Genomic DNA, 22127 nt, shown 5'->3' with positions numbered 1-22127 from the left:
CAGATCGCACTGTTCTCCTGCAGATAAGATGGCGGCTTCCTCATAGAGAACACAGGAGTGTCAGCTGAGATGGCTGTCAGTCGAATGATCTTAGGACTGACAGCCATCCAATGTGGCCATCCACTTAGGTCAGTAATTTGGGATCATCTGCTATCTGATGGATTAGGACACAATACAGACCAGAAGTCACTGCACCCTGGAGTCCAGTTATCTTATTAAAGATTAGATGTAAAATCTTGGCTCCATTTACTATATTTCTCTTTTTTTTGGGGGGGGGGAAAATGAAAAGAGTAAATTTAACCCTTTCCTCACTGCGAACCTCCTCCGCTATCAATGGATGATCTCCCGATTTCATTTGCTAGTTAAATTAAGATAAGAGCGCATAGTCCCGGTTGCATCTAATTCATTCACTGGAGATTAGTTTATATATAAAACCCAGGAATACTAAAATACATAGAAATAGTCAGAACCGACCTGTGCCATCTTGTAAAAAATGCACCAGGAAGATCTGACTGCAAAAAAACCCGAGCCGGATTATGCCTATACCAATAGCAGAGAAATGGACAAATTCTACATCTATGTCCTCGGCTCAGCACCTGCGATCTGGAGTTTTGGGTCTCACTCTTCTCCTCCATCTAGTGGCAGATCGCTCACACCAGAGGGAAGGGTGGACGTCTACCCTGAACATATTACTCTGTGTCCATCTCATCCTACATGGAAAGGGGGAGAACGATGTGGGCCGTGTGCAGAAATAGTGATAGTTTAGAGGGACCCGATCCAGAATACAGTAAATCAACATGTTGCAGTACATTAATGTAAGGAGAGGGTTAAATCGAACATTTCTGCAGCTGCCATTTAAAAACAAAAGACCGGGGGTAAAACAATATCCCGGGGGAGGGTTCACGCCAATTCCATAATGTGAACGTGGAATTAGCAGATCGGCAACAAGCGGACGACCCGCTATAAAGACTTTGCGCCACATGGTTCCTGGAAATTGTAAGCAGCGCCACCATGTGGACTCTGTGCAAACTGTGGCTGTGAATCAACCCCAAAAGTAAAGGTTAGAAAACGCAAATAACCGTCAAGAAAGACAACATTTGCAATCGAATAAATTAGATTCTGAAAACATTTGTTCCTCCATCACATTTTTCACATCGTAAGCTTTAGTTCAAGTCATTATCTGGAGATTCAGATGCAGCAGAGGTCGGAGTCCCCCCACTGACACACGCTGCAGTCTCTTGTGGAGGGGGCACTGTGCTGTTTTACACCACTTTTTTAGGGTGTATGGTAAAAAAATATTCACACCATCTGGACGCGTTTGTAGTAATACAGTCTGTGGTAAAGCCACCGCTACACGTGAGAAAGAGTCATCCGGTCCTCCACCATCACTACGTCCGGGCCAAACTGATCTATACACTGTTGGACGGTTCCTATAATGCCCTGCAGGCGGCGCTCCAAGGCTTCTAAATGAGCGTCGGACAGGAATGGGTAGATCGGGTCATGACTTGTAGCAGAACGCAGAGCGGAGCGCAGGGTGCCATGTTTCAGGTGCGAGAGGCGATTCCAGGTGGAAACTCGAACACTGCAACCAGAGAACAACGTTAGGATGAAGGTAGAGCACGATGGTAACGGAAAGGTCCCGATAACAACGATCATCATCTATCCCAGCAAAAACATTCATAACACCCACGTCAGCAGGGTGTGGGGGGGGGGGGGGGGGTCCTAGTAATCACAAAATGCTCCCCAAGTGTCTGCATATGGGTGCTGCCTGAGGAAGTTCACAGTGTCCCGTCCGGCTGACAAGTACGGTTGTGAAACTTTTTGCTCAATAGATTTTTGGCTGTGTCTGCTGAGAGCGAAGCTTAAAATTGTGAATGGAGCAGTAATGAGCATGTGTGGCCACCATTCAGAGAAAGAATGAAGCAGTACTGAGCATGTGTGACCACCACGCCTAGAGAGTGAATGGAGCAGTACTGAGCATGTGTGACCACCACGCCTAGAGAGTGAATGGAGCAGTACTGAGCATGTGTGGCCACCATTCAGAAAAAGAGTGAAGAAGTACTGAGCATGTGTGACCACTAGTGATGAGCGAGTGTACTCATTGCTCGGGTTTTCCCGATCACGCTTGGGTGGTCTCCAAGTATTTATGACTGCTCTGAGATTTAGTTTTCATCGCAGCAGCTGAATGATTTACAGCTACTAACCAGCTTGATTACATGTGGGGATTCCCTAGCAACCAGGCAACCCCCACATGTACTCAGGCTGGCTAGTAGCTGTAAATCATTCAGCTGAGATGATGAAAACTAAATCTCCGAACACTAACAAATACTCGGAGGTCAAACGAGTATACTCGTTTATCACTAGTGACCACCACTCCTAGAGAGTGAATGGAGCAGTACTGAGCATGTGTGCCCACCACTCCTAGAGAGTGAATGGAGCAGTACTGAGCATGTGTGCCCACCACTCCTAGACAGTGAATGGAGCAGTACTGAGCATGTGTGCCCACCACTCCTAGACAGTGAATGGAGCAGTACTGAGCATGTGTGCCCACCACTCCTAGACAGTGAATGGAGCAGTACTGAGCATGTGTGCCCACCACTCCTAGACAGTGAATGGAGCAGTACTGAGCATGTGTGCCCACCACTCCTAGACAGTGAATGGAGCAGTACTGAGCATGTGTGCCCACCACTCCTAGACAGTGAATGGAGCAGTACTGAGCATGTGTGCCCACCACTCCTAGACAGTAAATGGAGCAGTACTGAGCATGTGTGCCCACCACTCCTAGACAGTGAATGGAGCAGTACTCCTAGAGAGTGAATGGAGCAGTACTGAGCATGTGTGACCACCATTCAGAGAGTGAATGGAGCAGCACTGAGCATGTGTGACGCCACTCCTAGAGAGTGAATGGAGCAGAAGTCACACATGCTCAGTACAGTTCGGGAGTTAAGGAGACAACAGTAGAAGAGTTTATTGCCTTACATGCAGCACTGATACAGGGGGGCCAGGATGCTACGCTCGTCCATCGATGGGTTGCCAAAACTGAAAGACAAAATAATACACAATTTAATCATGATTTTTTCTGACCCTCCCTCCGTCCAATGTACTAATGTTATTCGGAGCCAAGACACCAGCCATCAGTTTCAGCAGCAGTCACCTCTCCGGTGACCTAGCAGTGCATAGTATGAGCAGGTAGATTAATCATTTCTGTCACTGCGGCATGAACCCACGTTACCTCCCTCACACGTTCTTTTATAGACCTCACCCCATGGACTTGGGTCACCCAGGATCAGACGCTCGTATGACTACAGCCCGGAAGTAATGACAAGTGACTTGTGCAGATCCTCAGTCACGGCCTCGCACTTATCTCAGATTATTGCATAAGTGAAAACATATTGATCTGCACGTGCTAGAACTATATCGGCCATTTAGGCTGTGATCGGATCAGTCTGGTAAATTTACAGAAAGCAGACGGGCCCCATTATGGTGACTGAGGTCTGTTGGGTGCTACTTTAGGTGCAGGATCTGACACGGTCATCATTCAAATAACCTATGACCAAGCAGTACAACCGAAAGAAACGACACAGGTGTGAACGGAGCCCAACACAAACAGTAAACCTCAAATTGTATGTCCCGACCTTTGTGGAGCTACAGGCGATCTCACCCATTCAGCCTTATTACAGCTGCTGTCCATAATGCAGTTGTGCAATTTTGATTAAGGGTATGTGCACACGTTCAGGTTTTCAGGTTTTTTTTCCGCGATAAAAATGATATAAAAACTCATTAAAAACGCATACATTATGCATCCTATCATTTAGAATGCATTCTGCATGTTTTGTGCAAAAAAACGCATCGCAGTAAAAAAAAAGCAGCATGTTCATTAATTTTGCGGATTTTCCGCGTTTTTCCCGCAATTCTATGCATTTGGGGAACATCGCACAAAAAAACGCATGAAAAAACGCATGCGGATTTCTGGCAGAAATGTCCAGTTTTTGTCAGGAAAATTTCTGCAAGAAATCCTGACGTGTGCACATAGCCTTAAAGGGATTATTCCCAGAATCACATTCTTCGCAAAGCACAGTCCACGCACACTTAGTGCTAATATACAGACTAGGCCCAATGTAGAGTTCCTTTGTGTTTTTATTCATCGCCGTCTGCCCCTCGGTACCTCCGGCCTCACAGCAGAATGCGTGGTCCTAGTCTGACACTTCTCAGCAGCATTTGCTTCTCCTCGGTGCTGCAGACCCCTTCCCCATGTCCTGCGACTAGCCTCACCTCTAGGAGTTATCAGGCTAAGGGCTCCTTCCCACTTGCGAGAAATACGGCCGAGTCTCGCAGGTTAAAACCCAGCTCTGGCACCGGCACTCCAGAGCGGAGCGTGCAGCCGCACAGCAATACATGGAGCCGCACGCTCCGCTCCCAAGTGCCGGCGCCACAGCTGGGTTTTAACCTGCGAGACTCGGCCGTATTTCTCGCAAGTGAGAAGGAGCCCTAATACACAGACTAATGTCAGTTGCATTTACAGACATCGACACGTTCAGCCAACGGTCTATGTATAGGGCAGACCATTTTGTTCTCAAGGAGATAAGCCGCCAGTAGAGAGGTCTGTTGGCGAGTTTCTCAGGGAACACCGGAGCGGGTGAAGCATCTTTCAGCTAAATCCATCTCAAATGCATGGGGGCTTAAGGGGAATCGGTCAGATGATTTTTGCTGTTTAATCTGATACCGTGATGATGTAGGGGCTGAGAGCCTGGTTCTATGGATGTGTCATTTACTCAGCAGCTTGCTGTAGTTTCAATACAATCAGTGTTTTATCAGCAGGAGATCAGTAGAGGACTAGGTGAAGTGTTTAAGGCTCGCCAGCTAATTTGTGTAACCCCGCCCCCACCAGATTGGCAGCTTATTGTGTACAATCAGAAGTGTGGGCAGGGTTATACAGGACTCAACGTGCTGAGCACGGCTATACCTACAGCATAGAAACAGGGATTCTATCAAACCTGCACCAAACAGCCCAGTAAATTATACATCACTGGAATCAGGGTCTCAGCCCCTAGATCATACTGCTCTTGGATTAAATATAAGAAACCTGCTGACATTTTCCCTTTAAGTGCAGAATTCACTGTGTGCTTCTGTGCACCCTTTTCTCCTGCCCAGTACCCTGCCTGACTTTGTATTACACCATTACAGCTTCAGTGTGATTTTACATCGGTTTTACTCTAGCAGAGCTCAACCAAGTTTATTTATTCTAACTTATATAGCGCCATCATATTCCATAGTGCCTTACAGACTTGATCATCGCTGTCCTCATTGGGACTCAATCTAGACTCCCTACTATCAGTATATCTTTGGAGTGTGGGATGAAACGGAAGAACTTAGAGGAAACCCAAGAATATACAGGGAGAACATAAACACTCCTTGCAGATGTAGCCCTTGGTGGGATGTGAACAAAGGACCCCAGAGCGACAGAGCAGCAGTTCTAACCACTGAGCCACCATGCTGCCCCTGTTGCAGGCTGATCAATGATGTGAAACTGCAGCAGATGCATATGGCAGAGGAAAATCCTTTGTTCTATGCATCAATAGAATGACATTTGTAGTTTCACAACAATTATCTCTTAGGGTACCGTCACACTCAGCAACTTTCCAACGATCACGACCAGCGATACGACCTGGCCGTGATCGTTGGAAAGTCCTTGTGTGGTCGCTGGGGAGCTGTCACACAGACAGCTCTCCAGCGACCAACGATGCCGAAGTCCCCGGGTAACCAGGGTAAACATCTGGTTACTAAGCGCAGGGCCGCGCTTAGTAACCCGATGTTTACCCTGGTTACCATTGTAAATGTAAAAAAACAAACAAAAAACACTATATACCTCACATTCCGGTGCCTGTCACGTCCCCGGGCGTCCGCTTCCCTGCACTCCTCATGCATCCTGTGTAAGCGCGGCCGTAAAGCAGAGCGGTTACGTCACCGCTGTGCTCTGATGTACGGCCGGCCGGCGCTGACACAGGATGCAGGAGGAGTGCAGGGAAGCGGACGCCCGGGGACGTGACAGGCACCGGAATGTGAGTATATAGTGTTTTTTGTTTTTTTACATTTACAATGGTAACCAGGGTAAACATCGGGTTACTAAGCGCGGCCCTGCGCTTAGTAACCCGATATTTACCCTGGTTACCAGTGAAGACATCGCTGCATCGGCGTCACACACGCCGATGCAGCGATGTCAGCGGGTGATCCAGCGACGAAATAAAGTTTCAAACGATCTGCTACGACGTACGATTCTCAGCGGGGTCCCTGATCGCAGCAGCGTGTCAGACACAGCGAGATCGTAACTATATCGCTGGAACGTCACGGATCATACCGTCGTAGCGACCAAAGTGCCACTGTGAGACGGTACCCTTAGAAGCTGGCAAAGACAGCTTGACTAATCGCATCCCCTGGTTTACAACATCTGTCTCCCTTCTGTCCCCTCTATTTACAGCCCAATGTACAGTATATCTCCTTTCTGTCCCCTCTGTATAAAGCTCATTCTATAGTACATCTCTCCTATTCGTCCCTCTATATACAGCCAATCCTGCAGTATGTTGCATTTCAGTTCCTCATGACTCCTGCTTTGGAATAAAGGAGGCTCCATCCCTTTCCATGACATCCCCCCTCACAGGAGGAGCTCTGTTCTAGACACAGCTCAGCTATGGTGACAAGAAGCCATCTGAGACACTGCACATTATCAACCATGAGCACTGGGACTACAGGACGGTTCCAATGGCAATTGAAGGATAAATCAAGATTGAAGGGTCTTTGCTTAAGGGGATAATTTGTGCAAATTGGGGCAGAATTAAATATTGACTATATTGGCACACGTGAATAAATATGTGTGCACATTATTATAAGACTGCATTGTGAAGTTGGGAATATCCCTTTCAATACAGGTCTTCCCTCCCCATGTAATAAAAGTTCTATAGAGGGTGCTAAATAAATAAAAACCCCACACACAGGTTTGGTATAGACTGAGCCATACAAACCTGTAGAATCATTTTACCTGGGCAATTTTTCTACACAATGAACGCCATCAAAATGAAACCCCCAAAGAACTAAAGGCAGAATCACGTTTCCCTTAACCCCACCACAATTACTGTTTTTTTTTTTTTTTTTTTTTCAGAACAGAACAAGAGGCAGAAAAAAAGACAACAAACAAAAACGAGAATTGGTTGAGTCACTGTGGGGTTAATAAAAAGTGGTATTCCTGTCTGGTCCCATTTGCATTCCCCTGATAATCAGCAGTGGTGTCTGGCAGCCGCTTATCTCCAGCAGCCGCTTATCTCCTCCTGCTCTGTGTAATCAGGTGCATATTGACCAAAGGGGCTGAGCACAACAATGGAGGAGACAATGGAGGAGTCCGGGCCATCAGCCAAATGGTCAATGATCGGCTGAGAGACAATAACCCTACTTTATAGTTCTCCAGGAGCAGAAGTGCCCAGTCCTTCATCATAATCTCTAGGAGATAAAGACCTGCACTGAGCAAACTCCAGGTTTTCTGTATCTCCAGGAGACTATAATGGAGAATGGTCCAGTTCTATGGAAGAAAGGGGAGCAAAGTTAGGCTACGTTCACATTTGCGTTGTGCGCCGCAGCGCACAACGCAAACAAAAACGCAGCAAAACGCATGCACAACGCTGCGTTTTGCGCCGCATGCGTCATTTTTTAAATTGATTTTGGACGCAACCTGCTGCGTCCTCTGCGCCCGGACGCGGGCGCCGCAGCGACGCAAAACGCAAGTGCGACGCATGTCCATGCGCCCCCATGTTGAATATAGGGGCGCATGACGCATGCGGCGACGCTGCGGCGCCCGACGCTGCGGCGCAGGCCGCAAATGTGAACGTAGCCTTAATTAGCCGCCAGAAGAGTCCAGAACTGCCCTCTATGCATACACACTAGCTGCCATATTCAGGGCGAGTGTGCAGGATTTTAAAAAGAATGAGATCTTTAAAGTCTCATATACATTGCTGGTACTATAAAACACAGCATTCTCTGCACCAAATAACGCACGGATAAAAAACACGAAGTGTGAAGAAACCCTACCTCCACATGGATCAGCCTGGATCTATGCATTAGGAGACAACAGCGTTGGGCGGAACCGCGACGCAACAGCGTTGGGCGGAACCGCGACGCAACAGCGTTGGGAGGAACCGCGACGCAACAGCGTTGGGCGGAACCGCGACGCAACAGCGTTGGGCGGAACCGCGACGCAACAGCGTTGGGCGGAACCGCGACGCAACAGCGTTGGGCGGAACCGCGACGCAACAGCGTTGGGCGGAACCGCGACGCAACAGCGTTGGGCGGAACCGCGACGCAACAGCGTTGGGCGGAACCGCGACGCAACAGCGTTGGGCGGAACCGCGACGCAACAGCGTTGGGCGGAACCGCGACGCAACAGCGTTGGGCGGAACCGCGACGCAACAGCGTTGGGCGGAACCGCGACGCAACAGCGTTGGGCGGAACCGCGACGCAACAGCGTTGGGCGGAACCGCGACGCAACAGCGTTGGGCGGAACCGCGACGCAACAGCGTTGGGCGGAACCGCGACGCAACAGCAAAGTATTACGCAGGACGATGTCCCCTGGTGCACATATAAGTGCACCTCGCAGTAAGGACAACTCCACATCACGCTGCGATTTAGACACCTAATATAACTGCTCTGCATGATTAGCACAGATGGATACCGTACCATGTCCGGGGAGGATGAACTTCTATGATGACTATTCGCTGGAGTGGCAGAGAAGATCAGCGATGGCGGTGCACACTGACCTCTTGGCATTGTCCAGCAGTATAAGCATGCTGGCTCCTTCATCATCCTGGAAACTCTCATAGTGATGGCGATCTGCGTTTCCAATCAGGTAATCAAAGATGGCGGTATCAATAATATCAAGCAGTCGAGGCCCAGCATCATAGGGTGGAGTCTTCTTCACGGCGTCGCAGTAGCTTTCATCATACTCCCACCTGCCAGAAATATATACTGTATGTCAGTAACAGAGGACTGGAGAAATGTAAGGAAAGCAATGACTGCCATACTGTGTCTCACCTTGCCAACTTGCCTTCCCGATAGGTTCTTCCCCAGGGGTGTCGGTGCTTCTGGAGGGGCCAAACATCAGGGAGCCAGAGAGTAACCGAGCCCTCCATCACTTCCCTCTCGGCACAGGCGGGCTCGGTTTCTCGGCAGTAGTAACATTTCCCATAAAAGCAGGTGTTGTTCCCTGTAGGGGTGGAAAGAAAAAAAAAAAAAAAATCAAACCAACAGGGGCCCAAGTTCCTCAGTGCCAACAGCGGTAAACTTTTTATTTTGCAGGAATGATGGGAGTGGTGTTCTGTATGACGACTCTTCTTACTCACCTTGCTTTAGAAAAGTGCTCAGCAGCTGCTCGGTGGCCACAGGTTTAATCTCAGTGATAAGATTCACGTATCGGCCGACGACCAAGGGGGCCCGTCTGAAGCCGAGAATCCTAGAAAATGTGAACACAAGGGGTCACTGATAAAAGGGTTTTTGGTGTAAAGCCACAACCCTGGGTTTGGTTCCATTTTCTGATGCGGTTTACCGAGGTTCATGTGTCCATCCTAGACGCAGAAATATTGGCGCACACTTACCGATCCAGGTGGAAGGCGGCCACTTCTGCGTTATGCCGATCGTAGCCAGCATAGGGTTCTCCCTCTACCACATAGTCTCTGCTGTATCTGGAATCCAAAACCCGCACACGTCAGGAGCATGTATGAGCTGTGAAATGCTGAATAATGCACACTATGGACTGTACAGATAAATACTGCACTACTCAGATAAGACTACTTCTATATACGCTAAGCCAGACTAGAGGAAAGAAGGGGTGGCCCACTACTTGGACAACTCTTCTGATCCCCCATGTCTCCCCTCAGTAAAGGATTACACTTATTCTCACCTCCAGTGCCAGCACCATCCCCGTGGTGTCAGCACTGGTTCTCCCAGGGCTCACATAACATTATGTCACATAATCCCTGTGGCCAATAAGCGCTGGCTTCACTCTCCTCTAATACGGACATAACAAGAGCTGAGGCTGCCCTCTCACTTTCTCCAGATGTCCTGAGATAGTGAAGACAGTGTTGACTGGCTGCAGGGATTGCGTGACAATGTCATGTGAGCCCTGGGAGAACCAGTGCTGACACAGCGGGGATGATGCTGGCACTGGAGGTGAGAATAAGTGGGGGAAACAAGGATTGTCTGAGTGGAAGACCACCCTTTTAAGCTACATATGTACGATATCGACAATCTACCGTGTATGGGAGCCCCTGACAGATTTTGCTGTTCTATAGAAAAAAGTCACTGCCAGAGATGTCTGGCAGCTGATTTCTCATAGAGAACAGGAGTGATGGACTGAGCAAGTGCTCCTATGTATGGAGGAGTCAGGAGAGATCTCTGTCGGCCAAATAATGGGTTGGAGCCATCGCTCGGCTGACCATTATCCATAGTGTTTGAGGGGCTTTCTGCTCTGTCTTAGAGACTATCAGGCTGTATATGTAGGAAGCATATATGGACCCACAGTAATGTCACTTTCCATAATAACTAAGCTTATGTGTGTCTGGCGACCCCATATAATCACGGTGTGCTGCCATCTTCCTGCATTAGTGACTTATGTCCCTGCTCTACTGTTCTTCTCTAGGTTCAGGAATTAGTTACAGGAGTTATATGGAGCTATGATCCTATTATAGGTTTCTCGTAATAATGGACCTGCTCTTTCTTCATCCTCTCTCTTCAATGCACCCTTCTTTTTCAAACCCCTACCTTTTTGGTTTGAAGACCACCTTCTGCCCCCCATCCAGCACTAACAAGGCTTTGAGCTGTGTGCCTTTGTAGCCCACGTCCGCTCTTATGATCTTCTTCGTGGCCATGGCATGCAGGACGGCTCCCATTTCTGGAGTGTCTTCAGGATAGACTTCTCTTGGGACGACCCACTGAGATGCAATTTCCCAAGGAGACTGTAAAGTGTGTTCCAGCCGCGAGTCCATGGTAAGCCGCAGGCCAGACATCATCCGCTGGAAGGACAGCTGGTCTTGTCTTTGTGCCGCAGAGGTCTCCAGTCTGTCCAGCAGTAGTAGCTTAGTGAGGACTAAAATGACCAGCAGCAGAGCCAGGACCACGACTCGTTGCTTCAGCTTCATGATGACCCAAAGACCAGAGGAGGGGGGTTAACAGTGGGAAAAGCCGGAAATACACATACAGGACATCCCAGTGCTGGATCCTCAGGACGACCTAGAGAAGAGGAAGATAACAACGTCAGAAAGCAAAAACAGCTGCCACCATTTCCTGACTTTATAGGGCAAAAAAAGAAAAAAAAAAAAATATATGCATCTGAATGATAATTTTTGAGGACCCTTCTCATATGTTTTCCCCTTTTTTTAATACGACTTTCAGAAATTTACGATTTTCAATAGAGTTGTTTGGACCCGGCGCCAAGGTCCATGAAAATGAACTAACCGTCAGCACTAAACTTTTACCGTTCAGCGGTCCTTCAATATCCTGTTTACACAGGCGAACCGCGGCAGACGATGTGCGCTGAGCGATCTGTAATAGGTGACACTGTTCTCGGCAGCACAGGTACTTTTTTACTTGAGCTGCCGAGGACAATGATCTTTTGCTCTGCCCAAAAGATCACTGGATCATTGGGCGATCGGCAGCCTGTTTACACGGGAAGACTATTACGAAATGATCATTTTTAAGAACGACCATTATATCGGTGTAAATGTAGCTTAAACTTCTTGACAAAAGTCGAGCGTACCCTAAGGGCCCAGTGTCATGGGGAGCACTTCAGCACCTTGGTTTCAGTTATGGGCTGTACAATTTGGTAAAGTCCTGTCATATTAGCAGGTTCATCAGTCATGTATACAGCCCCACTGCCGGGCAGGAGGGGCTACAAGTGCAATCCTCTTCGGGGGCAGCATCCGCATGTAGGGGCACATCCACAAACATCAGAGCCCTGCAGCACATTCCTCCATTCTGCTGTAATATTCTATGTCCCATCCTCATTTTTATTCATTTAGAGTTGGTTTTCTTTTCAGTCCTTTAAGTGAAATTAACTAAATAGTGTGAATTTTATGCCATAGAGAGCAGGTCACAGATCAGAAGTGGCAGGAGGGACTGTACAGCCCCCGCAGGGACTCATCCAGCAGGTTCAGGTTATCAGACGTCCACCACAACCAGGACGGATTATTATCCACTGCAGGTAAAAGCTGAAAACACAGGAGCCATGGGCTGGGCTGACGAGGACAAGTCCTTTTCTGTTACCATTGTCCCTGTTGCAGTGGAGATCCCACCTGTCACCTGAGCCGCCATATTATTCTATCCCACACCGTATCCCTCCGTCCGATGTTCCTCATTAGCTGAACACTTGTCCTACAATTAGATTTGGATGGGGAGATATTTATCTCACTTATATATGGTCATTAATTCCACAGCACTTTATAGACATCATCATCACTGTCCCCATTGGGGCTCACAATCTAAATTTCCTATCAGTATGTCTGTAGAGTGTGGGAGACCCCGGAGGAAACCCACGCAAACACGGGGAGAACGTACAAACTCGTTGCAGGGATCCGAACCCAGGACAAACAGTGCCAACCACTGAGCCACCGTCATTGATGCCATGTGATGGGTCGGCGATACAACTGATCAGCACATTTAATTGGAGCAATCCCTGAGACAGAAAGTGCCCAACATGACGCCCCTGGTAGTGGTTAGGAGGTCTTATGGGTTAATGTATGAAGTTAAAAGGAACCTGACAGGAAATTTATGCTGTCCGAACCTCGTGTATGTTTTATTCTGAAGTGTTCCAGCGTCAGGACGCATACTGTTTTAAGGCTACGTTCACATTTGCGGTGTGCGCCGCAGCGTCGCCGCCGCAACGCACAGCGCAAATGTGAACACATGCACAACGCTGCTTTTTGCGCCGCATGCGTCCTTTTTTCCATTGATTTTGGACGCAGCAAAAATGCAACTTGCTGCGTCCTCTGCGCCCCGACGCGGGCGCCGCAGGGACGCATGCGGCGCAAAAAGCAAGTGCACCGCATGTCCATGCGCCCCCATGTTAAATATAGGGGCGCATGATGCATGCGGCGCCGCTGCGGTGCCCGACGCTGCGGCGCTAGCCGCGAATGTGAACGTAGCCTAAGCCGGCCAAGAACTGTGTGTCTCAGATGACTAGTCTAGGTTTATGTCCTCGGTAGCTTCTCCCTTCCCCGCTCTCACCTTTTCGGTGGAATCAAGAGAGCATGAAAGATTCTTGTTTGCTATCAATAGAGGTCAGACACATACAGAGCAGCCTGGCAGAGGGCAGGAGAGTTAGTAGCCCAGCACTGCCTGCAGCACAGATAGCTAGTAGTGGGGCTGAGCAGCACTATGGTGCACTACCTCAGGATGAGAGAGGACCAAAGCAGGAAACTCCAGCCTGTTCTATCTGCGAAGGAGAAAGAAAGCCTACCTACATTAATAACCACCCTGGAAATAAGCGAAGAGGCTGACTCCTGTAAGAGAACAGAGAATCCACCAAATAGGAGAGGTCTGGTCGCCCTCAAGGGGTGAAGAGATGCGCCATCACAGGGAATCTGTGTGACAACGTCAGAGATGGCTGGAGGCTGATAGGAACAGCTACGTGGTAACTGACTGAAGGCTGCAAGAGAGCAAGATTCCCAGACGTGATAGAGGAGCTTTACTACCAAGACAAGAGGCCAAAGGAGGACATGTAAAAGAGCCTCGCGCCGAAAGGGGAGAGCGGCCCGGACCGCGCCGAAAGGGGAGAGCGGCCCGGACCGCGCCGAAAGGGGAGAGCGGCCCGGACCGCGCCGAAAGGGGAGAGCGGCCCGGACCGCGCCGAAAGGGGAGAGCGGCCCGGACCGCGCCGGGTGAAAGTGAAGCTGCTGAAGAGATTGCCAGCAAGCTGAACAAAATGACACAAGTACAAGCCTGATGTAAATATAAAAAGGGGCAGACTACCACCTACACAATGCAGGTAGCCAACTGGCACGTACATAAAGATCCTGAGGTCCACAGCAAAGGTCCAAATGGAGCCCCTCGCCTGCACTGATAACTTATGCTGCTGAGGTCCAAAAGGGGCAACAGAGGACACCACAGATTCCGTGGTCACGGCTCACCACAGGATCCAAGGGGTTAAACTCCTGCAGTCAGAGCCAGTCGCCATGTCCAGTATGGAGCGGGCTCTGCCATATGTCAGCGGATGTCAGGGGCAGCGCAGGACCCTCCATCACACACCCATCATCCCCCATAGCTGCAGCCTGGTCTGCCTCCATTGCCAGTATGTCTCTGGATGACAGCAAGCAGAGATATTGAAAACTGCAAGTAATTTCCATGGGCGGCATTCTGCAGCGCGGCGTCCTGTGCAGCATCCATCAGCGGCCAGTAAATACAGAGGGATGACAGATCCCAGCGTGGTCATGTGATCACATCCCATAATATCCGGCCAGTGACACTAATGTGGGGAGAAGCGCATAAATAACAATTCCTGGCGGCAGATCCTCCTGTGCCGGCAGCTGTCCCATCATGCACCTGTGCTGGGGCCACTGCTCTCCGTCCGTACTATCGGCCCCACAGACTTTCAGTACAGTCACACACCTGCGCTGCTGCCCCCCCACAGTGCCGTGTGACGGGGCCAGAGCGGGTCCCTGCAGAGCACACACTGCCATGGAGCTCCCGTACCTGCTCACACTACTCCATAACCGCCGCCTCTCTCCGCCCTCACACGGTGCTCTGCCCTCCGTTGCCAACATTACACTTCTCCCTCCCAACCAGGACACGGTGCAGCGTACGGCGGAACTCTCCTCACAGCCAATCAGCTGCCGAGGCGCTGGTCAGCCACAACCAATCAGCGTTCCAGGTGATTCCTATCTGTCATACGAAGCGACTACGCTTGTAGTCGTATCAACCAATCAGAACTAGCGTTGGATGCGTGCAGGTAAGAACCAATGGACGCTCTCGGCTCTTTAGCCTTGTTTCGTTATCAGATCGAACAACCAATAGAAGAGGAGAATAGTAAAAGACCGTTAATGACTGCGTGGCGACGCCTGATAGCTGGCAGTACGAGGCGGCCATGTTTGTAGAGGCGCTCAGTGTATCACAGGAATGAGGCCGGATTTTGAAGTTGTGGTCTTGAGTGACAGTGACACAATTTCTTTACTAATTTTTCTATACAATGCATTGGGAAAAAAAATCCAAGTGCGCAATAGTGAAAATAATGTATTTCTATCATTGTTTTCCTGGCTTGCATTTTTACATTGTTCATTATTTGCTAAAAAAAAAATGACCTGATAAGTCATTGCTTCGGGTCAGGACGATGACGGCGACACCAAAAAAAAAAAAAAAAAAAAAAATATATATATATATTCTGCATACCTCCCAACTTTTGAAGATGGGAAAGAGGGACAAAGTTTGCGGCACGCGCCGCGGCGAGTTTTAGGCCACACCTCTGACCACACCCATTCATAATTAGTCACACCCATATCCACGTCCCAACCACACCCATTTAGCACTGCTGATCACACTTTTATATACAATAATTATAAACAAAAAAAAATATGGCCACACAGTGCTCCATACGGTATAATGGCCACACATGATGCTCAATACTGTATAATGGCCACACACAGTGCTCCATACTGTATAATGGCCACACACAGTGCTCCATACTGTATAATGGCCACACATGATGTTCAATACTGTATAATGGCCACACATGATGCTGTATAGTGTATAATGGTCACACAGTGCTCCATACTGTATAATGGCCACACATAGTGCTCCATACTGTATAACGGCCACACACAGTTCTCCATACTGTATAATGATCCCACATGATGCTCAATACTGTATAATGACCACACATGATGCTCCATACTGTATAATGGCCATTGGCCACACATGATGCTCCATACTGTATAACGGCCACACATGATGCTCAATACTGTATAATGGCCACACATGATGCTGCATAGTGTATAATGGCCACACATGATGCTCCATAATGTATAATGGTCACACAGTGCTCCATAATGTATAATGGTCACACAGTGCTCCATACTGTATAATGGCCACACAGTGCTCCATACTGTATAATGGTCACACATAGTGTTCCATACTGTATAACGGTCACACACAGTTCTCCATACTGTATAATGATCCCACATGATGCTCAATACTGTATAATGGCCACACAGTGCTCCATACTGTATAATGGTCACACATAGTGCTCCATACTGTATAACGGCCACACACAGTTCTCCATACTGTATAATGATCCCACATGATGCTCAATACTGTATAATGACCACACATGATGCTCCATACTGTATAATGGCCATTGGCCACACATGATGCTCCATACTGTATAACGGCCACCCATGATGCTCCATACTGTATAACGACCACACATGATGCTCAATACTGTATAATGGCCACACAGTTCTCCATACTGTATAATGATCCCACATGATCTCCCTCACTCCTGTATGCATGGCTCATATTCCCCCCCTGTATGCATGGCTCATCCCCCTCCCATCCCATATACATGGCTCATATCCCCCCCTCCTGTATGCATGGCTCATATTCCCCCTCCCTCCTGTATGCTTGGCTCATAGTCCCCCTCCTGTATGCATGGCTCATATCCCCCCCCCCCCCTGTATGCATGGCTCATATTCCCCCGCGAATGCATGGCTCATATTCCCCCCCCCCTGAATGCATGGCTCATATTCCCCCCCCCCCTGAATGCATGGCTCATATTCCTCCCTGAATCATGCATGGCTTATCTCTCCACCCCCCCCCCCCCTCCTGCTCCCATCTTGCATGGCGCGCCGGCTTATGTGTCCCTCATACTCACCTGTCCCACATCCCGCAGCCACGCCAACATCCCCCTCGCTCTGTCCCGACTCCCGGCGCAGCACCTTCTTCCTGCGTGAGCGGTCACATGATACCGCTCATTAAGGTCATGAATATGCGCATATTCATGACCTTAATGAGCGGTACCATGTGACCGCTCATTCAGGACGAGCTGTGTACGCCGAGACCAGGCATCGCTGGAGCAAGGTGAGGTGAGTATCGTCTTCAAGCAGGGAGGGCGGGAGGGCGGCGGGATCAGAGCGTCCCATGCTGGACAGCGGGGCGAAGCAACAAAACTGGGACAGTCCCGCACAATGAGGGACGGTTGGGAGCTATGATTCTGTATTGTTGCTGCTTAAAAAATATCAGCACTTTGTAAAAAAAAAAAGTATGAATATATGTTTTTGTCAACTTTTTTTTTTAGCCCTGTAACGTTTTTAGCTTCTTGCTGAGGGCTGGTTTCTTGTATGCAGAGCTTTAGTTTTTAGCTTTAGGTTTTAGCCTTCGTTTTCATTGGTCTGACCTTTTAAAACGCTTTAAAATTGCTTTTGTGGGAGAAGCGACATCCGAAAAACCCCTCACCAAATGTAGCTTTTCCGTTTTAATTTATTTTGCCATTTGCACCGTATGAGTTCAGTCATTTTGGATTTTGATGGCTCAGACTTTTACGGACGCGGCGATACTGGACGTGCTTATTTTTTTTGTTAATCACTTTATTAAATAAATTCCTGAGGTAACATTGTGCCTGTTTTATCACAGGAGTGAGTTCTTTCAGCCTCTCTGAGCTCTTCATAGATCGAGTCACTAATGTAGGAGCTCCAGGGTACCCGGAGTTTATACGTGCCCTCCACACACACTGTATGATGGCCCTGCTGTACCCCACCTCAAGTTCCCCTGCAAAGTATGGCGCCATGTAGTGAGGTCATCATCACGCCCGCTGCGCTGAGACGTCAGACGCCGGGGAAGAATGATGGAGGAGGTAGCGTCCGCTCCCACTTTCATCATTACTGTCAACTGTATCTCATCCAGAATGCCGATATAGTTTATCATGCAATGACAGGCGGGAAGCATCGGGCCTCGGCTCACAGGCCCCATAGCAGCCGCGTAACCTGCCGCCATTGGTGGTACACCACTGGATCCTCCTGTGAAAGCCAGCCTGTCTTTTTTATGAAAACAAAAAAGCAAAAGTTCAAGTCGCCCTATTAAAAATATACATAATTGGTATCGCTCCATTCGTAGAAGTCCGATCTATCAAAACATAAAATAATCTGATCAATAAACGGCATAATGGAAAAAAACAAAAAACACCGGAATTAGGAACAAAACATCGTCTCTACCCCCAAATAAGTAAGAGAAAAAAAGCTCGGGGCACAAAACATAAGCCCTTACACAGCCTCATATCAAGGATGGAATCGTTACGGGTCTGGGAAAATGGCGACAAAAGCGGCAAAAAATGTTCTTACAAATTTCCAAATATTTTTTCACCACTTAAAGAAAAAGAACTATACATGTTTGGTATCTGCATATCCGTACTGACCTGGGGAATCGTAGTGTCAGCTCACTTTCACCACATAGTAAATATGGTAAATATTAAAGCCCTAAACAATTTTTTTGCAATTTCAACACATTTGGATTTTTTTTTACAGTACACTATGTGGTAGAATGAACGGTGTCATTCAAAAGTTCAACTCGTCCAACAAAGAAAAAAAAAAAAAAACAAGCCCTCAAACGGCTATATTGATGGAAATATATATATATATAAAAAAAAGTTACAGCTCTTGGAAGAAGGGGAGGAAAAAACAAAAATGTCCTCGGTATGAAGAGGTAAAAAGTGTTGTCTATGTGGACCCCACTGGCATTTTCCAGAATTGCCAGTTCAGATGTGTAAGGGGGTCTCCAGAGTCTCCATTCTGACTATTTTTGGTGAGAGAATGGCCAGGATCAGGTTCGGACCGGGGATCACTGGCACTACTAATGTTTATTTGACTGCGTCCTCAATGGGTGTTATAACAATATCTGACAGAATTTACCTTGAACCAGCTTAGAATATTTCATTCAAAGTAGATGTGCATTTACATAGGGTCAGCACAGGCATTAGGGTGGTTGTTATTCTATAGCCCTACTATTAAGGGGGTTAATAGCATGAATTGATTTATTTACTAGGTTTATAACACCAATAATTTTCTTTACTTATGACTGACTGAGTGCCCCAATGAGATTGGAGTCCAGCACTTAATTCAAGAGGGTCAGTAGCTGGAATTCCATCTCTTTCATTTGATTCTGAGGTTCAATCATTTGGGATTCAGTAGGTCGCAGCGGTGAATATAACAATCGCACACTGTGATCTTATATACATCTATGATATATGAACAATTATTTTAAATTACACAATATAATTATTGGATTTAAGGGTTTATAATAAAGTTTAATTTTATTCACATTTCCACTTTCCCTTTCCCCCTTATCCTCATGCTCCGTAGTGACCAGTGCTGGGGAGTCGGAGGTTTGGATTACCGACTCCACCGCCCTGGCTAGATTGAAAGTGACTTAAACCAACCCAGTGTAGGGCACTACTGCGGCACCGAGAGCCCTCATAGCTACTACTCTGGACAGCTTGTATGTTCATTTACTGAAACGCCGATTACCCAGACAAGAAGCATTTGCCAAGTAACCTTGAGTACCACACCCTGCAAATCATTCTCAAGGGCAAGCGGTGCCAAGTACTCTGAAATCGGGACACATTCAGCGTGAACGCCCAATCTCCAGGCTGGGTTGACGCTGGTCATGCTGAAACTAACCAGACACTCTAGTTACCTACGTATAAGCACGGTGGCTCAGTGGTTAGCACTGTTTAGCAGCACTGGGGTCCTGGGTTCAAATTCCACCAATGACAATATACATTGTTCTCTGGGGAAAACGATTCTCTAAACCATCCAGCTCTTGGATACATTGAGGTCTCCTGTCATCTGATAGACAAATGCTCCAATTAAGATAAGTTTTCTTTTTTAACAAAGCATATTTATTGTGGGTAACCTGGTAGGGTGGGCACTACCTGGTGCACATGTAAGCACAGATGCACCTTAACGACTGGCTCACTTTCAGGTATACACCCTGGCAAACATGCTGGAATAGTTGCATTGTTTAATCTGCTATATCTGAAATAGTATAATTAGCCTATATGAAGGTAAATAATTTGACATTTTTATACATTATCTCAGCTAGCTTGTTACCTACTTGGTTCATATGTTCTCCCCGTGTTTGTGTGGGTTTCCTCCGGGTTCTCCGGTTTCCTCCCACACTCCAAAGACATACTGATAGGGAATGTAGAGTGTGAACCGCATTTTGGACAGTGATGATGATGTCTGTAAAACGCTACGGAATATGATGGCGCTAAGCACCACATAATAAATAATGTATGATCACGGATATAATTAATCAGTGTAGAACGTGATTGGAACTTAGCCCAATTCCTGGAACTTTCTCATAATTAGTAGAATATATTGTACCGGAAAATCAAGGCCGGTGAGGTATAAAATGCTACATGTTGAGCCTGAAGACTAAGAATACATTGAGACGCGACAGTCTAATTTAATAATATGCTATAATGAGATTCAGGGATAATAATGTGGAAAGCAAAATCTATAAAATTACTATAATCAGACGGAATAAATCAGCTTCTAACAGGTTCTCTGTAAGCTGCAGGTTCATTACAATACTTGTAAAATAAAAATGAGATGGTCTTTGACCTTTTCCTCTGCGGTTTTCCCTTCTTTATATACCCTTTCCATCATTGCACCTCAAGCTGTCAGTACAGAGATGTGAAGGAGATGTACAGTAATAATCAGGAAGGTGTGATAATAGTCGGTCTGTGGGTAGAATTATAGAAGAAATCCAGTGTTTTGTTTGTATTGCTCGTTAATGTGTGTGTAGGGAGTGCATTACAATACATACTCGTTGCAGTCTTCTGCCGTTTCTCACGCCGCTCCATTCCGGCATCATGTAACCAGAGCGGCGCTGGAAGTGGCAGAAGATGGCAATGGGCAAGTACAGTATTTTAATACAATTTTTACACACATTAACCATTAACAGATGAAACAAGCAACACAAATGCCAGAGTGCTCCATTAGCAAGTATATTGTGCTCTAAATCTGCACCCTCATATCTATGAGAATCATGAGATGGTCGCACATTTACGAAACACTGCCTCCCATAGGGGTGGAGCCGCATATTCATCAACTGTAATGAGCGGCACCACGTGACCGCTCATACAGGAGAAGCAGCGGTGCGGAGAGGACACAGCTAGGTGAGTATTTCTCTGCATCTGCAAGGGGCCGGGCAGCACACTGGGGATGGGAGGACACCAGCAAAGTTTATTTTTAACGAAAAAATTGATCTTTCATCTCTTCTCTCCAGCGAACGCTGCGGGGGAGAAGAGATGAATGCCGGCTTCAGCACCACACAGGGGGTACTAGCGCTGTCTCTCCTGCACGGTCCGTGTGGTACCCGGGCGGCACACGGCTGCCGCACGTGTGCCACACGGATGGCCTACGTGCGCTCACGGACACAGATAACTCCGGTACTGGAATTATCTGGACGTGTGAAACTGGCCTAATGAGCGGCGACAGTTCACTGCCCTCTGCTCAGCACCGCCGACTGGTACAAGCGGCTGCAGGGAGAATAATAGTTTTTCTTCCTGTATCCACTTTTCCAGTTAAATTGCCGAACAGGTTTAAAAGGCTATGTCTGCAAATAATTAGCTTTTTTGGTTGTCGGAACTGCTTAATATGTCCCCATTGATATATCCCAATTATAAGCTTCATTGTAAGTTTTAGGGGGAAAAAAAAAAGTATTACGTTTTTATTTTCTTCTAAAATAGCAGATTAAAGTTACTATTACAGCTCCAAAAATTATCTTCCTTAGCGAATTGAAACTCAAATCTACCCGACTTTAGAGAAATTCGGGAGTTGGGAACTATCAGGTATAAAAAGGATATCCTCCAAATTGAAAGTTATCACCTACCCAGAGGATAGGTGGCAAGCTTCTGATTGGTAGGGATCCGACGTTTGATGCCACCACAGATATTGAGAATGGGGCTGTGTCAGTGCCGTGGGAATGGAGCGGTGGCTGTGACAGTGCCGTGGGAATGGAGCAGAGGGGCTGTGTCAGTGTCGTGGGAATGGAGCAGAGGGGCTGTGTCAGTGCCGTGGGAATGGAGCGGTGGCTGTCAGTGCCAT

The 22127-nt window shown here is 47.6% G+C and overlaps 1 protein-coding gene across 1 annotated transcript; it reads right to left on the bottom strand.

Moving 5' to 3' along the window:
- Nucleotides 1-276: 276 nt before the first annotated feature.
- Nucleotides 277-14924, bottom strand: FAM20B (FAM20B glycosaminoglycan xylosylkinase). The gene is made up of 8 exons (XM_077276788.1): nucleotides 14722-14924; nucleotides 10798-11265; nucleotides 9633-9719; nucleotides 9381-9490; nucleotides 9073-9244; nucleotides 8799-8990; nucleotides 2980-3039; nucleotides 277-1582 (listed from the first exon to the last, which is right to left on the bottom strand). The coding sequence occupies exons 2-8, from the start codon at nucleotides 11172-11174 to the stop codon at nucleotides 1351-1353; spliced, it is 1230 nt and encodes a 409-aa protein (XP_077132903.1). The 5' UTR covers nucleotides 11175-11265; nucleotides 14722-14924; the 3' UTR covers nucleotides 277-1350.
- Nucleotides 14925-22127: the final 7203 nt, after the last annotated feature.

Source organism: Ranitomeya variabilis, chromosome 8 (assembly GCF_051348905.1).
Source record: "Ranitomeya variabilis isolate aRanVar5 chromosome 8, aRanVar5.hap1, whole genome shotgun sequence".
Lineage (NCBI taxonomy): Eukaryota > Metazoa > Chordata > Amphibia > Anura > Dendrobatidae > Ranitomeya > Ranitomeya variabilis.
Note: the sequence above shows the minus strand (reverse complement) of the source record. Positions and strands in the feature narration are given on the sequence as shown.

Excerpts from the sequence above, each read along its gene's own strand:
- FAM20B (XM_077276788.1), bottom strand. The coding sequence starts at position 11,174 with ATGAAGCTGAAGCAACGAGTCGTGGTCCTGGCTCTGCTGCTGGTCATT. Across the intron at positions 9,245-9,380 it reads GAGCACTTTTCTAAAGCAAG|GGAACAACACCTGCTTTTAT; the intron begins GTGAGTAAGAAG and ends CCACCCCTACAG. Across the intron at positions 1,583-2,979 it reads CCCCTGTATCAGTGCTGCAT|TGTTCGAGTTTCCACCTGGA; the intron begins GTAAGGCAATAA and ends CTCTGGTTGCAG.